Source organism: Rhynchophorus ferrugineus, unplaced genomic scaffold (genome assembly GCF_030347505.1).
Source record: "Rhynchophorus ferrugineus isolate W39M unplaced genomic scaffold, kcgeb_rfMv2 rfM3, whole genome shotgun sequence".
NCBI classification, from domain to species: domain Eukaryota; kingdom Metazoa; phylum Arthropoda; class Insecta; order Coleoptera; family Curculionidae; genus Rhynchophorus; species Rhynchophorus ferrugineus.
Window position 1 is genome coordinate 6,494,903 of NW_027472582.1, and position 15,183 is coordinate 6,510,085.

General features: G+C 32.4%; 2 protein-coding genes and 1 pseudogene across 5 annotated transcripts in view; 2 read left to right on the plus strand and 1 right to left on the minus strand.

The window, feature by feature from the left end:
* Positions 1–12,419, plus strand: part of LOC143193764 (uncharacterized) — a 121,566-nt gene extending 109,147 nt beyond the window's left edge. For all 3 annotated transcript variants that reach the window (XM_076400123.1, XM_076400122.1, XM_076400121.1), the window contains exons 4-12: positions 1,174–1,393; positions 3,300–3,467; positions 3,526–3,720; positions 3,780–3,986; positions 4,054–4,178; positions 8,404–8,500; positions 8,560–8,835; positions 10,829–11,160; positions 11,479–12,419. In XM_076400123.1, coding sequence (XP_076256238.1) covers positions 1,174–1,393; positions 3,300–3,467; positions 3,526–3,720; positions 3,780–3,986; positions 4,054–4,178; positions 8,404–8,500; positions 8,560–8,835; positions 10,829–11,160; positions 11,479–11,601 — 1,743 coding nt within the window. In that variant the 3' untranslated portion in view covers positions 11,602–12,419. The remainder of the gene's footprint in view (positions 1–1,173; positions 1,394–3,299; positions 3,468–3,525; positions 3,721–3,779; positions 3,987–4,053; positions 4,179–8,403; positions 8,501–8,559; positions 8,836–10,828; positions 11,161–11,478) is intronic.
* LOC143194531 (uncharacterized) lies at positions 1,510–1,594 on the plus strand (annotated as a pseudogene).
* Positions 12,420–12,664: 245 nt separating the features above from the next.
* beag (IC cytokine homolog beag) lies at positions 12,665–15,033 on the minus strand. 2 transcript variants are annotated; one of them, XM_076400167.1, is made up of 10 exons: positions 14,930–15,033; positions 14,561–14,823; positions 14,356–14,500; positions 14,142–14,296; positions 13,869–14,073; positions 13,676–13,816; positions 13,393–13,615; positions 13,166–13,338; positions 12,951–13,080; positions 12,665–12,892 (listed from the first exon to the last, which is right to left on the minus strand). In XM_076400167.1, exons 2-10 carry the CDS (start codon positions 14,783–14,785, stop codon positions 12,808–12,810), a joined length of 1,482 nt encoding a protein of 493 aa, XP_076256282.1. In that variant the 5' UTR covers positions 14,786–14,823; positions 14,930–15,033; the 3' UTR covers positions 12,665–12,807. The 2 variants fall into 2 exon arrangements, with proteins under 2 accessions (XP_076256282.1, XP_076256281.1); XM_076400166.1 differs by having other exon boundaries at positions 14,902–14,988.
* Between the last annotated feature and the right edge of the window lie 150 nt (positions 15,034–15,183).

The following is a 15,183-nucleotide window of genomic DNA, read 5'->3' on the forward strand; positions in this document are numbered from 1 at the left end:
TTTTGTTTGGTTATACTGGAAGCAAACTTTGAGTCTTTCTCTGTTAAAATTCTGTTTACCTGTTTTATCCAAAAGTATATGGTACATATTATTTTAAACATTCTGTCTGGAAGATCATTAGAAAGTGTACAATTAAAATGTTTTAAATTTAATTTTTTATAAGATGTTTAACAAAATATATGTTATATTATCGACAATATCGTGAGATAAAATAAGAGAGATAGCTCAAAAAACTACTGACAATATAACAACACAATTTTCTGGGGCATGTGTTATTGTCTTGCCTCGTTTGTTCCTATAGGAACATCTGCAATTGAAGGTATAAAGTGAAATTGCAATTTCACAACTCCTGGTAATACATCCCCCATTAGTATGGAATTAACCCTCTTCACAATTTATTTTTTACAAAAAATATATTACAAAAATAATTAGGACACTTTATAATGTCTAAGAAATATTTTTATTTATTTTTGAAAGAATATCGAAAGTAATCGATATATCGCCTGTTCTGTTGTGATCTGTTGTAAATCCTTTAAAATTAATTTATATGCCATAATTGAAATATTTCATATACAAGCATGTTTCATTCAAATTATCGTTATATAGTTCATTCAATGAAACAGCCAATACACGTCATCAAAATTCATAATGCAGCGTTGCCGCGTCAAATTTAAGTTCCTTTTATTTTAACTCTGACAACAAAATACTAATGTAAATAAAATAATGAAACAAAAATAACGTTATAAAATTTGTTTTAACATTATAGTACATGTAATACATATTTATTGCAGGACTTGAACTGTAGTTAATTAAAAAGTCACAATAGTTTGAAGGTTAGAGTTGTTTTATTATATTCCCATTGACGTATGTCAACGGTGTCGATTAGTACCAATACAAATCGAATTTTATAGAGCGATTTGGTTATATATTTTAGGACGCATCAGGCTTCCTTTTGACCTTTTTTAACTACAGTAATGCTAATTAATAAAATGACAAAAGAAAAATGCTCCGAGTTTGAAAAGGAATGTACGTTTTTATAAACTGATTTGGCAATGCTTTCGACGGTGTTGATGACGTGCGTTGGCTGTTTTATTGGACGGACTATAAATAAAGAACGGATTGGGGAGGAATGTAATTTGATGTTTGATATTTGATGTGAATGTTCTTCCGTAGGAAATGCTCAAACATGGCGTCGTGATACGTTCTGCCCGACATCTCAACACGAAAAGTAAGGAACCCGTCGAGGTCGAATTGAAGGACAAAGATGGAGGCACTTACACTTTGACGTTCGCGTCACCAAAGTACGCGAAACAATTTATCGACAGTGACAGATTGCCCATTTACGTCCCAGATCAAAATAGGGGCATCGCGGACAAGTTACTGAAATTGTTGGGTAAGTAATCTCGATAAATTTGTGGCAGTCTTTGGGTTACTTGTAATTCAACTACTCATTTGAAATACAACCACATATTTGGTATTTGTAATTCAATTACTTCTTAGTAGTCGCTCGTACTTTGGCGGTACAAACACTAAAATTGGAACGATACAGAGAAGATTAGCATGGCCCCAAAATCATGAAGCGTTCCACATTGTTCATTCAAAATACTGCACTTAGAATATCCCTGGGTGCCTTTGGTCCTCCACTGCAGTTAACTTCTGCAGTCTTAAATCCATTCCACTTCTTCCTTATCGACTTTCTTTCACTGAAGTTCGCTGTGGGGTGGCTTGCTCTACCATCTTCCCTAAATCTGACCTCCACTTGGAGTCATCCACCCGTCCTGAACCGTCTTATCCCTAACTACTCTACTTCTACCTCTCATATAATTGCTGATCTTCTTTCCAGGACTGGAGTTGACTTGTTGCATCCCCTCCTTATCCACTATCCAACTTTCCCTCTTGGACCTTCACTCTCCTCTTCATAAACACATCCTTATATCAATTTTTATAAAGACAACATAGGCCTTAGCTTACACACACATTATAATCAAATAATAGTGATTATGATGAAGTCAAAAAAAATACTGAACGTACTCTATATCAGGCACAAAAAAAGGCGTCATAAACAAACTAAAACAAACCATAGAAACAAACAGTTGCCTTATAAAAATGAACAAATCAAAACATTTTTTCGTTTTTGTCTATTTAAGTTAAACCTCTGTACAATACTCTATGCATATATAGTCTGGTCAAAGTTATTTTGTACATACGTCATTTAAATTTGTGACATCAAAGCGTCGCAATGTTGCCGCATCAACTCTGAATTTTAGTTCAATTTAGCTTTGACATACAACAAAATTCAAATGTAAATAAAATAATTTAACAAAAATGTTATCAAATACAATTTATTTTAACATTATAGTACATCTGAAAACTACAGTTAATTATACAGCAACAATAGTTTATAGGTTAAAGTTATATCTGTATTACATCAAAGTGTCGCAATGTTGCCGCATCAACTCTGAGTTTTAGTTCAGTTTAGCTTTGACATACAACAAAATTCTAATCTAAATAAAATAATTTAACAAAAATGTTATCAAATACAATTTATTTTAACATTATAGTACATCTGAAAACTACAGTTAATTATACAGCAACAATAGTTTATAGGTTAGAGTTATATCTGTATTACATCAAAGTGTCGCAATGTTGCCGCATCAACTCTGAGTTTTAGTTCAGTTTAGCTTTGACATACAACAAAATCCTAATCTAAATTAAATAATTTAACAAAAATGTTATCAAATACAATTTATTTTAACATTATAGTACATCTGAAAACTACAGTTAATTATATAGCAACAATAGTTTATAGGTTAGAGTTATATCTGTATTACATCAAAGTGTCGCAATGTTGCCGCATCAACTCTGAGTTTTAGTTCAGTTTAGCTTTGACATACAACAAAATTATAATCTAAATAAAATAATTTAACAAAAAAGTTATCAAATACAATTTATTTTAACATTATAGTACATCTAAAAACTACAGTCAATTATACAGCAACAGTAGTTTATAGGTTAGAGTTATAACCTCTTGCACACGTCTGACAACCGGACGACTTTGACAGGCTCATTCATATACGTGATCGAACTAATCAGACAGTATTGTGTCTGTTTACCTAGAATAAAATAAGAAGGCAAATTGTGTATGATTCTAAAACGAATTTACTAATTTCGTCAGGCAGTATGTACAAAAAAACTTTGAATAGACTTATATGTTGCGATAAGTGATATGTCGTATATCAAATAAATGACGTCGAAGTAGGGATTTGGCTTTTTTGATAACATATATCTCGCTCTTGCAGGTAAAAGATCTAGTCGAGAGATCCTGGAGAGGAAGGGGATCTACAAAAACGAACCTATATTCGGGAATACGCTGAAGGAGATCTACCACAAGTCGCAGAATCCGGTACCGCCGTTCATCTGCAAGATCGTCGAGCTGATCGAGAAGCCGGAAAACATCAAGAGCATGGGTAAGACTCGCCACAAGAACTGTTCGAAATCGATTTGCTCATCCGCTTCGTCGTCCAGGTCTATACCGGACGTCGGGCAATCTGGCGACCATCCAGAAAATTCGACTGGCCGCCGACAACGGTCGCCTGGACATCCTGGACAACTTCTCCAAGGACCCGGACGTGCTCACCGGCAGCCTGAAGCTGTTCTTCCGCGAGCTGAAGGAACCCCTGATGCCCTACTGTATCTTCAACCAAATGGCGGACATCATCAGTGAGTTTATCGATCCTCCGTCGAATCTTCGCCCTTAAACACATTTCCTCTTCGTCTAGAAATACCGCTCAACCAGCTGACGACGAAGGACCACCAGAAGATCCGGTCGATCATAGTGAAGTACATGTACGAATCCAACCTGGCCACGTTCAGAGTGATCATGCGGCATTTGGTCGAGGTGGTGAAGCACAAGGAGGACAACAAGATGGACGCCTACAACCTGGCGATATGCTGGGGACCGTCCCTGATATTTCCAAACGTGACCAGTGAGTTCAAATCGAATCCGTAAAACGGAACGTAAAAAATCGAAATAAATCCTAATCGAATTCGCAGTTGGCCCTGAAAGCACCATCGAGTCGACCAAGGATCTGGTGTCTCTAAGTCACGACGCGACGAGGCTGACGGACTTCTTAATTGGGTACTACCAGATGTACCCAGCTGAACTGGGAGGCAGACCGGTAAGTCTAGTTTCTTCTATTGCAGGAGTCTAATTCGGGAAAATCCCATCACGCGCACAAGAATTTGAATTTGCGACGTTGCCAGCTCTTGTCAATTATACGTATATTTGAAATTAACCTAAAATTTCCGTTGAAACTCTAGTTAATATTGTTTGATACAATTTTAATCTATATTATAAAAAATGTAACATGAAGAACCTCTTATAAACTTAATATCAAATATTTAACTTGATTGTTGAATTTTATGTTTAAGTTTCTGACATACCCACAAGAATTTGAATTTGCGACGATGCCAGCTCTTGTAAATTATACGTATATTTGAAATTAACCTAAAATTTCCGTTGAAACTCTAGTTAATCTTGTTTGATACAATTTTAATCTATATTATAAAAAATGTAACATGAAGAACCTCCTATAAACTCAATATCAAATATTTAACTTGATTGTTGAATTTTATGTTTAAGTTCCTGACATACCCACAAGAATTTGAATTTGCGACGATGCCAGCTCTTGTAAATTATACGTATATTTGAAATTAACCTAAAATTTCCGTTGAAAATCTAGTTAATCTTGTTTGATACAATTTTAATCTATATTATAAAAAATGTAACATGAAGAACCTCCTATAAACTTAATATCAAATATTTAACTTGATTGTTGAATTTTATGTTTAAGTTCCTGACATATCCACAAGAATTTGAATTTGCGACGATGCCAGCTCTTGTAAATTATACGTATATTTGAAATTAACCCAAAATTTCCGTTGAAATTCTAGTTAATATTGTTTGATGCAATTTTAATCTATATTATAAAAAATGTAACATGAATAACCTCTTATAAACTTAATATCAAATATTTAACTTGATTGTTGAATTTTATGTTTAAGTTCCTGACATACCCACAAGAATTTGAATTTGCGACGATGCCAGCTCTTGTAAATTATACGTATATTTGAAATTAACCTAAAATTTCCGTTGAAACTCTAGTTAATCTTGTTTGATACAATTTTAATCTATATTATAAAAAATGTAACATGAAGAACCTCCTATAAACTCAATATCAAATATTTAACTTGATTGTTGAATTTTATGTTTAAGTTCCTGACATACCCACAAGAATTTGAATTTGCGACGATGCCAGCTCTTGTAAATTATACGTATATTTGAAATTAACCTAAAATTTCCGTTGAAACTCTAGTTAATATTGTTTGATACAATTTTAATCTATATTATAAAAAATGTAACATGAAGAACCTCTTATAAACTTAATATCAAATATTTAACTTGATTGTTGAATTTTATGTTTAAGTTTCTGACATACCCACAAGAATTTGAATTTGCGACGATGCCAGCTCTTGTAAATTATACGTATATTTGAAATTAACCTAAAATTTCCGTTGAAACTCTAGTTAATCTTGTTTGATACAATTTTAATCTATATTATAAAAAATGTAACATGAAGAACCTCCTATAAACTCAATATCAAATATTTAACTTGATTGTTGAATTTTATGTTTAAGTTCCTGACATACCCACAAGAATTTGAATTTGCGACGATGCCAGCTCTTGTAAATTATACGTATATTTGAAATTAACCTAAAATTTCCGTTGAAACTCTAGTTAATCTTGTTTGATACAATTTTAATCTATATTATAAAAAATGTAACATGAAGAACCTCCTATAAACTCAATATCAAATATTTAACTTGATTGTTGAATTTTATGTTTAAGTTCCTGACATACCCACAAGAATTTGAATTTGCGACGTTGCCAGCTCTTGTAAATTATACATATATTTGAAATTAACCTAAAATTTCCGTTGAAACTCTAGTTAATCTTGTTTGATACAATTTTAATCTATATTATAAAAAATGTAACATGAAGAACCTCCTATAAACTCAATATCAAATATTTAACTTGATTGTTGAATTTTATGTTTAAGTTCCTGACATACCCACAAGAATTTGAATTTGCGACGATGCCAGCTCTTGTAAATTATACGTATATTTGAAATTAACCTAAAATTTCCGTTGAAACTCTAGTTAATCTTGTTTGATACAATTTTAATCTATATTATAAAAAATGTAACATGAAGAACCTCCTATAAACTCAATATCAAATATTTAACTTGATTGTTGAATTTTATGTTTAAGTTCCTGACATACCCACAAGAATTTGAATTTGCGACGTTGCCAGCTCTTGTAAATTATACATATATTTGAAATTAACCTAAAATTTCCGTTGAAACTCTAGTTAATCTTGTTTGATACAATTTTAATCTATATTATAAAAAATGTAACATGAAGAACCTCTTATAGACTCAATATCAAATATTTAACTTGATTGTTGAATTTTATGTTTAAGTTCCTGACATACCGACAAGAATTTGAATTTGCGACGATGCCAGCTCTTGTAAATTATACGTATATTTGAAATTAACCTAAGATTTCCGTTGAAACTCTAGTTAATATTGTTTCATACAATTTTAATCTATATTATAAAAAATGTAACATGAAGAACCTCTTATAAACTTAATATCAAATATTTAACTTGATTGTTGAATTTTATGTTTAAGTTCCTGACATACCCACAAGAATTTGAATTTGCGAAGATGCCAGTTCTTGTATTTTATACGTATATTTGAAGAATATAGTATAAATAGAATACATTTTCATAAATTCCCAAATTAAGATATTTAATTTTAAAACAATTTTGAAAGGAAAAAAACAAAATAATATAATATGTAAGCTAACAGGTATGATTTATTTATCAATATATAAACATTACAATAACAAATTAAATTTATAGTTCTATAAAAATATGCAATAAACTATATTCCACACCACCCATGAGGCAGTTTTCGTAGTGCCAACGCCAAAACAAAAATGGATGTAGTAGTTTATTGTATTCTACCTCGATCGCTTCTAAATGGCAACGTCTCAAAATCAGGCGGAAAATGGCAAAGGCATACCGGCTGATAGCATGAAGAATTAACCATTATTCTTGTTATTTGTTACTAACTAGAAATAATAAATATGAACAAAAATATTACGTGCTTACATGTATTTTGATCAGCAATATCTATTTGTGAAATTTCCCTTTAGTATTATTGAATATATAATATCATAACAAATGCTAATCATAGAACACACACATTGGTTTTAAGAAATCTGATGTCGAAGCCCATCAAGCATTTTTAGAATCTTATGATGATTCGGCTCCATTATATCCCAATTTTCAGTGTAAGTAAAAGAATGACCTGAAGAACCAAAAAAGTTCGAAGACTACGAATTGCAAGACTTATTGGGCAAAAATCCTGCTAAAAATGTCAAAGAACATTCAGGCAGCTTAGTAGTTGATGGATCAACTGTTTGCAAACGTTTTCCTGCGATGAGAAAGATTCGAAGAGAAAGAAAGACGGGTAGAAAGACCACACGAATTGGCAGCAAGTAACTTTGAACCGTTTCAATGTTGCAGCTTTATTGCTTGCCAGACAAAAAGAAATGTTTTTTGTAGCGTATTCTGACTGGCGATAAAAAGTGGATATATTACGATAATCTCTAGCCTCAAAAGTTATCGGTTAACCAGCTATATCGAAGTAGAATTATAGGTCATAAATTCTTGTGGTGCCTGTGGTGAGTTCATCAAGGCCAGTGTATTACTACGAGCTGCTAAAAACGAATGAGACGTAGCATACATGCAAGTACCTATAAGAAGTTCTGGGATGTTTTTTGTGCCACTATAAAAACAAAGCTCATTACACAAATACATTAACTACTTAAAGTACACCAGCAGCATTCCCTTTTTACTGCGACCAAATTATATGATCTTTTCCTGCAAAATATCTTCTAATAACGAGATTTACTAAATAATAGAAAAAATAAGACATCAAGTCTCCTCTTCCTGAGAGACACTCAAGGCTCGTTGTGTTCTCCTTCTTCCACAAGGTATTCATTTTCATCCTCCAACCCATAAATCTGGGATGAAAACTGGTAAACTATCTCAACATGAAATAGGTCGAATATCAGAATCCTTTTTTGTGTCGAAAATTGATCTATAAGCTATTGTTAAACAATCGGCACAGCAAAAGTCATGAAGGTTTATCTTTCAGACATTCCTGCAATATAATCTGTAACATATATACTAGGACCACGGGCCATCCTGGTTCTGTCTTCTAAGATCTTAAACAAAGCACCAAATCAAATAATCCGATTTATATTTTTCAGGAAAGCTTTAACGAAAAAACCTTGTCGTCGTTGAAGAGACAGGAATCCAGAGACAGTATAGAGAGCGCGGACAGCAGCACGAAAAGTTATAAGAAAAGTATGTCAGCTCGAGCATAACCACCCTCTTTACGGGATACTTAAACAGTTTCGTTTCAGGCAACAGCAACCTGAGCCTTAGCGTGGACGAGGTGATGAAGCGCGCTATAGAATACATCGAGATGAATCTGAACGCCGAGGGATTATACAGCAGATCCGGCACGCCAGATAAGACCAACAAGATCCTGAAGAAACTGAGCAAGAAGAAGAGCACGGAGCTGGATAAGTACCGAAACGAAGTGCACGACATTTGTAACGCCCTGATGATATACATCAAGGAACTTCCGGAACCGCTAGTTGACTATAACACGGTTGAAACGCTGGCTAAAATATATAGTATGTATCACATCTCTGTTCGTACCATGGTTTCTATTAATAATCGAAAATGATAATAATTCACAATGTTTTCACCGGAAACACAAAGTAGCGAGCCCTATGTGCCCATCAGTACTACCTATGCTCTCTATTTTGTGGCTAAAATATCTTGTATGTACTCATCAGTATGCAGCATTACCACTTTGTATAAATTACCTCTTTATTTTTATATTATCTAAAATTTGTTACAAATATTATTTATTTCAACTTACTGAAAACAATAATGACAAGTTTCACATACATTTACAAACCACCTTCGATACAAATTTTGCGGAATCATTCATTTCTTACAGCTTGCATAACTCTGTCTTTTTTTTTTGATTGATTTAACTTGATTTTGTGAAATATGCTGTCTGTATGTTAAATAAATCCTAAAGGGTCCTCATAAACTATTATAACATTGGGAACATCAACAGTGTTACTGATTTAGTTTAAATAACATCAATTAACTTCTAATACGGTGTCTATAACATAATATGGTAAAAGCTTCTCTTATCATTTTTACAAACTTCTTCCAATATTCAATAGTAATAAGTTTTAATCTCTTTCTCAATTTTGATATTATGATGTAACGTGGTACCAATACTCCTGCTACTAAAAGATAAAAATACACATTAAATTAAATTACAAAAAATAAAATTAAAAAAACACACAATACATATTAAATTATGTACTTAAAATTAATTTATTTAGAAATCAGACCCTAACAGATCCATTTCTAAGCTCCTGAAAGATTCCCCCACCTTATATTTATATAGAAATTATTATTCGTTAAAATAAATATATTCCTGCCTGTATTCTATAGGCTACAAACAAAATAAAATGTGCTTTATAAGAAAACTAGCGACCCGCCCCGGCTTCGCACGGGTGCAATGCTGATACTAAATTAAATACACTACAGAAAAAATATGAACGTTGTATATAAAAACATAGCGGCCCGCTCCGACTTTGCACGGGCATAAAATATATATGCCTATGTCACTCAATGAAAACATGATTAAAATCGATCCAGTATTTTTGGTTCATTCATTACTGCCCTTGGCCTGCACGCATTAAATTTGGAGTAAAACAATTCCTCTTCCCCTATACTTACTATGAAGATTTCCTGCTATCTTTGGAATATCTAAATTCATACAATTTTTATTACATTACACATTTTTAAACGCAAATTTTAAATTTGTAATATCTCCGAAAATATTTGTTTAATTTACATGCTGTAAAGAACCATATTGATCTATATTAATTGCACACTGTATTTAAGGTACTTAATTCGATAAGGATTAATGCCGTATTGCTTAAAATAGCTTCGTAAATAAGCCATTTTCTCACGTAAAAAGTAAACAATAAAAATGGTTAATGTGGGTTATCCCTAAAAGATAAACATATACCATCGCGGACTTTTTTGTAGACCTTTTTATGGTGTACAATACTGTAGTACATTAATTTGATCTAACTCGTAGGGTTAGGCAGCGTTTTTGCTAATTGTTAAATAAGCCTAAAAAATAGATTAATTTACGACATCACGTTAGAAACCTCTAAAATTAGCAATGTTGCCTTAGTATATTATGCATGTATTATACATATAAACCTTCCTCTTGAATCACTCTATCTATTGAAAAATTAAACCGCATTAAAATCCGTTGCGTAGTTTTAAAGATTTAAGCGCACATAGGAATATAGGGACAGAAAAGGCGACTTTGTTTTATACTATGTAGTGATAAAATTAAATAATTTGTTTTAAAACCAAAATATAGGGAATAAACGCATTCGGTAGTAAAAAATTAGGATATAACTAAATAATTCATGCCATATTTGGGGCTTTTGTCGTCTTTTTCCAATTAAACAAATTAGCAACACTGCAGAATTGATTTTTTACGATATACCCATTTATAAAACAGTTTCGATTAAGATCCCTGTAATAGAACTGTCTAAATCCTTCATTTTTTTTTTCTAGGCAATTCTCAAAATCACTTAGAGTCGAACCTAAGGCGTGACGTCATGGTGATCATCGAAAAAACCGCCCGCAAAGATAGTTTGATCTTCCTGCTGCGACATCTGGCGAAGGTGTTCAACAATCAGCCATTGCACAAGGTCTCCAGAAGCGAAATGATCATCATATGGACCAAGGTGTTGAATCACGGTTTCCGAGTGACCGAAAACAACGAGCAGTTTGCCAAATTTCTCACGGTTGCCGTGGAGGTTTTCAACGACAACTTACCCGATTTGGTGAAGTCGAGTTTCAACAACAACGGATCGTCGCATAATCGAAACGAGAATATGGCAGAAGTGGGTATCATTTTACGAAATCATCCGATATCTTGATATTTTCGTTCGTTTGTCTTTTTCGGTCAGTCATATGTCACTCGAATATTGGTTTTTGTTTTAATTTTTATTTATTACTATTTAACTTATTAGTATAATTTTATAAAATTGATTGGATTGAATAAATGGGTGATGATATCAAATATTAATATCATTAATTAGTTTAATTAGTTTTCATAGTTAGTTAATAAACTTAGGAAACTGATTTTATGGAATTTAAATCCATTTTATCATACATACGCAACTTTATTTTATACTAAAACTTTTTAATTACATTTTTAGCTTTTGAAGGACTTGAGGCAACATCAGGAACGGGACAGAAATAGCAGATACGATAATATCGATTGTGAAGAAATCGATGAAGCGACGCTGTTGGACCAAAAGACTGAGCAAACGAAACTATGAAACGCTAATGTCCAAAATTTAATTACTCTTCTAACCACTTCTCTTTTGAAGAGCATGCTGTGATTATTTAAGTTAGGTGCTAATTCAAGAAATAATACTGAATATATTTTGGGAAAAAGACTGTTGTACTAAAAAAAAACTTGAATGAGTACCAGAAGGATATAATCTGTGATGTAGTGTTCATATATATACCCAAATGTTTTCATGTAAGTTAACCATTTTTGATTATAACATTTTTCATTCCACGTTTTTGTTGATTTCGAGAGTAAGAATGAATATACAAGTGATAAAATATATTCATACGGAAATTGAGAGTTCTTTTTTACCAAAGATCGAGACGTGCTTTATTTTTTTAGTGTAATTAGTTGTTTTTAAGGAAAAACAATTCAAACCAAACTACATGTACATTTTATATTGTTCGTGTTCAGTTCTATAGTCTCAGGATATTTATATACTCTGTCATTATGGTATTATATTGTATGATTACAAGTATACATGAAGAAAAGACAACCTGTTCTTTATTTAACACAGAAGGCGTGGTAATTCGGGGTATTGTGCGGAATTATATCAACATCGAGTTGCCTTCGAAAACTACGATCGAACACAGTATGTTATAGGACCTGTATAATTTTATTGTTTAATTCACTTTTATTTCTATATATATATATATGTATTTATTTCACCAATTGATAAGCATTTTTATTAGTTACCTTTAAAATATAAATAATTAAGAGATGTAAATAATCATTGTTATATTTTAAATACTATTATAAGGAGCGTTATGCAAATAACAATAACTTAATAAAATGACAATATAATAGTTGTTTTATTTCATAACTGACAGAAAATTGAAAAATCGAAAATCATCTGGCTGTCAAACCATTTGCTTGTTTTTGCAGAGAGATAATAGTATCAACTGTTATTGTTACACTATATAAATAATGAATTAGTGGTTATTATCCAGTTAAATGATTAATAAACTAAAAAAAAGTAAGTTTTCTATTATTATTGTATTAAACTCTGAATATGTCCCTTAAGTTTACTAAAATAAATGACAAAAAAATGTTATGGTAATATTTTATTTTATTTTTATCATATATACCCATTTACTTGCATTACAAAGTATTTTACTGGTTATAACAAGTCAAAATTTACATATTTTAATGAAGAAGAAAATTAACTAATCTGTTACTTTTATGAATAGGTCTATCTCTTATGGATAATATTTTGAATCTTCTGCCATTCCCTATCCAAATGAGCTTTCTCGTTCTTGTCCTTGTGTTTCCTCGATCTATAATAGTAAGATTGATTAAATTATTTAATATTTATTAAATTAATTAATGTAATACCTTCTTCCATCAGCCATTTTAAGTCCATATTGAAAAGCAGCTTTGGGCAAGGCCTCCTTTTGATTCATATAATCGGAGTATTCCTCGGCTGTATCAAAGTCCCATCTACCAATTGGTCCTTTCTTGTTTCCTATGAAAAATTAAGAGAAAGTTAAAAAAGCACAAAATCAAGATTTTTCTAGTTATGTGAAATATAAATTAAAAAAGTATCTTACCTAGATCCATTTTGGAATAATCAACTTCATCATCACTATCATCGATAGCGTCATTCATTTCCTCCAGTCCTGGGTAACATTCAGCATAGCCCTCTGGTTCTTGCTGGAGTTTTGTTAGAATTTCGGCCGATTTATTAACGCGGTAAGACGGAGCAGCGTTATCCACTGATTCTCTGAAACAATAATTTAACTGATTTTCATTCTTTTCGAGTTAAGAACTAACCCACCTGTGATCTTGTTTATCAAAGTATGAAGCGTGCTTGCTAGACCTTGGTTCCTTGTGGTGTTTGCTGCTTCTTGATGGTACATAATCACCTATATCCCCATATATGGAATCTTCACCATTATTCGGCCTCTTTGCGGGTTTTCTAGGACCCTCTGCCTCTTCTTCTTTTTCGTACTCCTTCGAGTCATTCATACCTCTTTTATTCTTGTTCTTTTTGCGATTACCTTTAATATGAGAATAATAATGTTATTTATTGTAACAGAATTTAAGTAGAACACCCTTACCTTGCCTTAAGTAGCTTAAAATTTGTGTCAACTTATTAATGACTATGTCATTTGTAGTTAAGGTTGTCGTTAACTCAAATGATGGTACGTCCGCCACTGATCTCATTAGAGTTGTAGGAATATCAGTCTCAGCATCATCATCTAAGAAATTATTGTTAAGACACTCTACGCTATGAAAAAGTATGCTACGAACCCAAATCAATGACGTATGCCATTCGACCAGGGACAAACATTTCGGACTTCTCGATATGTCTAGATTTTAACATGTGTACTGTGTGATAGATAGATCTGCCCAATTTAGTTTTAAACTTCATTTCTTCCTCCTCTTTTTTCAGTAGGTTGGTCTTCTCTTTCTCTTTCTTTTTTTCTTCAGATTCTGTAGCCAGTCTCTCCAACTCCTAAAATAAAAAAAAATAAAGAATTACCTTCTTTATCTAAAAATAATGCCACAAAACAATTGACTAACCTGTTCCTGTTCCATTTCTTTGTGTTGGATCTCACTTCTAACCTTCTGCAGTAAGGCATAATCCAAGCCTTTTACTAAATGAGTATGTTCCATATCACCACCCAAGAACTTTGATTCCTGGATCATTTGTCTTCTACGTTCAGCAGCATCAAAACCTATAACGAAAAAAATTGGTAACATCACACAAACTATCACTTAATAAAAATAAAATTACCTGATTTTAAATCTGGAGCCACTGCTCTATATGCTTGTGCAGTAGCAACCGGATCATCTGACTGATAATCTGGATTAACACCCTTCCGTCTTTCACTAGCCCTGTCGCGATATTTTTCTGCCAACTCTGCGATCTTGTTATCTTCCTAAAAAAATCGAAATAAATGACTGAATTAAATCAATATAACTTAGAAGTATATGCTCACTTGTTTCTTCAATTTGGCATAGAAGCTTTTCCTCTTTTTCCTGGCTTCTTGTTTGTCCTCGATTTTTGGTGGAGGCATACTGGAACTATTTTGCATCGCTTCCTTGACGGACCCCGGTGCCGCAGGTGCATTAGCCGGGGTCGAACGTGGGGTCATAAGCAATTTACGAAAATCATCATTCGTGAGGCGTTGAGAGCCAGGAGTTTGTTCAATTGACTGTGGCATTTCGATAACCGTTCTTTAACACACTTAATCACTTCTCACTAAATAGTAAGTGAAAACACCTTATAAATAGTATATAATGAAGTATATAACATATATAATATGTAAAAATAACTCACTGGACACTTTTAACCAGCAAGCACTGACTACAAAGTTGTAAACAAAACCTTTTCTTTGACAGACTGACATTAGACGCTGACAACTATAACCTAATTTTTTTAATGACAATTTACTTTGACAGCGTCATCTTATCACAAGTAACTACAATACCGGAAAAAGTTTAAAATACCTTATTATAAATTTGATAAATAACATTATTGATAAATAATAGGTAACCTGTGATATCGATGACCAACAATATACAGAGCAACACTGCATCTCCTTAAAAATGACAACATTGT

What these genes read in the sequence shown, in the direction of transcription:
- beag (XM_076400167.1), bottom strand. Translation starts at nt 14,785, where the DNA reads ATGCCACAGTCAATTGAACAAACTCCTGGCTCTCAACGCCTCACGAAT. An exon ending in TTTGATAAACAAGATCACAG is followed by an intron (nt 13,339 to 13,392) that starts GTGGGTTAGTTC and finishes TTATTGTTTCAG; the next exon opens with AGAATCAGTGGATAACGCTG. An exon ending in TTATTCCAAAATGGATCTAG is followed by an intron (nt 13,081 to 13,165) that starts GTAAGATACTTT and finishes AATTTTTCATAG; the next exon opens with GAAACAAGAAAGGACCAATT.